This window comes from Myotis brandtii, unplaced genomic scaffold (genome assembly GCF_000412655.1).
Source record: "Myotis brandtii unplaced genomic scaffold, ASM41265v1 scaffold474, whole genome shotgun sequence".
NCBI lineage: Eukaryota > Metazoa > Chordata > Mammalia > Chiroptera > Vespertilionidae > Myotis > Myotis brandtii.
The window spans coordinates 318,961-322,522 of record NW_005368113.1 but is presented as its reverse complement, the minus strand read 5'-3'; the positions used below and the strand labels follow the sequence as shown (position 1 = coordinate 322,522).

Below are 3,562 nucleotides of genomic sequence, written 5' to 3'. Positions count from 1 at the left end.
GAATGGAAGACAATGTGGGATGGGGCCCACGCCCCTGTCTGAGGTACAGTCACTGCCCTTGCCCCCCTGCCCCTGCTCTGTCCTCGACCCCCAACCCCCCCAAACGCTGGGTGGTGTGGCTCAGGGTGGGTGCTTGCAGAGGGTCTCCTGGGAGTCGGAGCTGGTGACTCCATCTTGGTCCGGGCTCTGGATGTCGGGGTGGGGTATTCCTACAACCAGAGGCTACAGCCCCTCAGCGCCGCCTCCTGACAACGGTTGCCCACCCTCGGGGGAACCACAGCTGGTCACGGGCTTCAGCTGGAGCCAGGGGGCTATTGCTGGTCCATCGCTGGTGTGTGTGTGTGTGTGTGTGTGTGTGTGTGTGTGTGTACACGCACGTGCACGGTCCGGTCAGCCTTTGGGAGGTGCAGTTGGTGGAGAGGCAGCCAGGGAGGAGGAGACCAGCAGACCCATGGGTGTGGGCGGCTGCAGGGACGCGGAGGGCAGCTGGTTGGCACTGCAGGTGGCCAAGGGGCGAGGGGTGGGGGCGGGCAGAGCACTGAGACAGACAGGTGGCCAGACACCAGCCTGACAGTTGGATGGAAGCACCGGTTGGCCCAGGAGGGGCCCAGAAAGTCCAGGGACGGGGAAGGTGGGAGGTCTCAGGCCGCCAAGCCAGCGATGGAGCCTGGGCTGCAGGCAGTTGGGGGTTGACAGCAGGGGGACCCGGAGCCCAGGTGGAGACCCCCCACCTGCTCACAGAGGCTGAACGACAGCTTGACACCTCTCCCCACTGCCAACCCGTCCAGGAGACACCTCTTCCGCGGGGAGGAGGGGGGGTGTGTGCGTGCATACACTGGGAAAGCAGGGGCTAGGATGAGCTCCCCTCACAGCTTCTGCCACGAAGCCCCCATACCTACCTCCAGCCCCGGGGGAGAGGCAGCAGGGTTGGGGCGGTGGGCGTGGGGGTGTCGGGGAGGGAAGGTCGGAGCCCCCCTCCCCCACCCTGCCCACCCACTCCCATGTACACATGTGCAGGCTCACACGCACACACGCACACCCGCTACCCACATGCGATCCGGGTGCCAGCCTGAGCTAAGAGAGGGGTGGGAGTGGCGGGGGGTGGGTCACAATCAGAAACGTGAACGGTGGCGAGAATGGCTGTAGAAAGATGCATAATTTTGCGTTATCCCTCACAGTGATGGGTTCTCTAAAGATCTTGCTTCTCCCTCCTCCTCCTCCTCCTCCTTTCTTCTTCCTCGGTCGCCGAGAGCTCTTCCGCCCCTTCGAGACCCACGCCGCTTGCTCCCCCCCTTTTTCTCTCGCTCTCGGCCTCTGGCCCCCGCAGGGGGAGGCGAGCTGCACTGTGTTCTTCCTACATCCTCCACCACAGCCAGCCCAGGGCAGAGAGGAGGGCCAGGGGTCCGGGAGGCCTCGGGGCTGAGTTCTCCACGGAGCCTGGGCCTGGGGGAGAGAGAGAGAGAGAGGGTCACGGGAGGCGGCCTGGGAGGAGGAGGCCCTGCATGTCTCTCCCAAGTCCCCGAGGGTCTACTTTGAGCCTTTCTGAGACTTGCACTCCATGTGCCTGCTCTTTGGATTTTGTTTGGTTTTGTATTGTTTTACATTGATTTTAGAGAGAGGAAGGGAGAGAGAGAAACAGAAACACGAATCGGTTGCCTTCCTTCTGTGCCCTGACCGGGGATGGACCCACAATCTGGGCAGGTGCCTTGACTGGAAATGGAACCAGGGACCCTTGGGTGCATGGGAGGATGTTTCACCAACTTAGCCACCCGGCCAGGGTGCTCTTCTGTGTTGAGTCTCAGTATCTCTTGGAGCATTTGGCTGTCTCTCTTATTTCCCCGTTTTTCTCACATCTCCCCCTCTTTTTCGTCAGCCTGGGGCCCTCCGTGTCTGTCTTTCGGTCACACAGTTTCCGTCTATCCGGAACCGCCACCAGGCATCGTACAGGCAGCTCGTCTGAAACTGCCCTCTTGACCTCTGTCCCCCTAGACTGGCCGGCTCCTGCCCCAGCCCCCACGACCTCTCCATTTCAATGCTTCACGGCTACCTCCCACCACCCAGAGGCTCAAGCCAACTTTGGAATCACCTGGCTTCTACTTCCCGCTTCCCTCCACTTCCAAAAACATCTCCCTGATGGAGACTTTTGCCACCTCTCTCTCCCCCCACAGCTCCAAGGATTTCTGCAGTAGCCTCCTGTCTGCTCTCCTTGCCTCCATTTTCACCCCTCCCCCAGCCCATTCCTGGAATAGCAGTCAATGTGATTCTTTAGAGAAGCGTCAGCCACATGCCACCCCCCTGCTTAACAGCCTCCAGCAGCCTCGCCCTGAAGTAGAATAAAACCCGAAATCTTGACCATGGCCCCATGCACACATACGGGACACACACGTGCAGGCTCACACGCACACACGCACACCCGCTACCCACATGCGATCCGGGTGCCAGCCTGAGCTAAGAGAGGGGTGGGAGTGGCGGGGGGTGGGTCACAATCAGAAACGTGAACGGTGGCGAGAATGGCTGTAGAAAGATGCATAATTTTGCGTTATCCCTCACAGTGATGGGTTCTCTAAAGATCTTGCTTCTCCCTCCTCCTCCTCCTCCTCCTTTCTTCTTCCTCGGTCGCCGAGAGCTCTTCCGCCCCTTCGAGACCCACGCCGCTTGCTCCCCCCCTTTTTCTCTCGCTCTCGGCCTCTGGCCCCCGCAGGGGGAGGCGAGCTGCACTGTGTTCTTCCTACATCCTCCACCACAGCCAGCCCAGGGCAGAGAGGAGGGCCAGGGGTCCGGGAGGCCTCGGGGCTGAGTTCTCCACGGAGCCTGGGCCTGGGGGAGAGAGAGAGAGAGAGGGTCACGGGAGGCGGCCTGGGAGGAGGAGGCCCTGCATGTCTCTCCCAAGTCCCCGAGGGTCTACTTTGAGCCTTTCTGAGACTTGCACTCCATGTGCCTGCTCTTTGGATTTTGTTTGGTTTTGTATTGTTTTACATTGATTTTAGAGAGAGGAAGGGAGAGAGAGAAACAGAAACACGAATCGGTTGCCTTCCTTCTGTGCCCTGACCGGGGATGGACCCACAATCTGGGCAGGTGCCTTGACTGGAAATGGAACCAGGGACCCTTGGGTGCATGGGAGGATGTTCCATGAACTTAGCCGCCCGGCCAGGGCGCTCTTCTGTGTTGAGTCTCAGCTCTCTTGGAGCATTTGGCTGTCTTATTTCCCCATTTTTTTTCACATCTCCCCCTCTTTTTCGTCAGCCTGGGGCCCTCCGTGTCTGTCTTTCGGTCACACAGTTTCCGTCTATCCGGAACCGCCACCAGGCATCGTACAGGCAGCTCGTCTGAAACTGCCCTCTTGACCTCTGTCCCCCTAGACTGGCCGGCTCCTGCCCCAGCCCCCACGACCTCTCCATTTCAATGCTTCACGGCTACCTCCCACCACCCAGAGGCTCAAGCCAACTTTGGAATCACCTGGCTTCTACTTCCCGCTTCCCTCCACTTCCAAAAACATCTCCCTGATGGAGACTTTTGCCACCTCTCTCTCCCCCCACAGCTCCAAGGATTTCTGCAGTAGCCT

At 60.0% G+C, this 3,562-nt stretch overlaps 1 protein-coding gene across 1 annotated transcript in view; it reads right to left on the bottom strand.

Moving 5' to 3' along the window:
- Positions 1-120: 120 nt before the first annotated feature.
- Positions 121-3,562, bottom strand: part of IGLON5 (IgLON family member 5) — a 23,563-nt gene continuing 20,121 nt past the window's right edge. The window contains exon 6 of the mRNA XM_014547419.1: positions 121-209. Within this exon, the coding sequence (XP_014402905.1) occupies positions 121-209 (89 nt within the window). The remainder of the gene's footprint in view (positions 210-3,562) is intronic.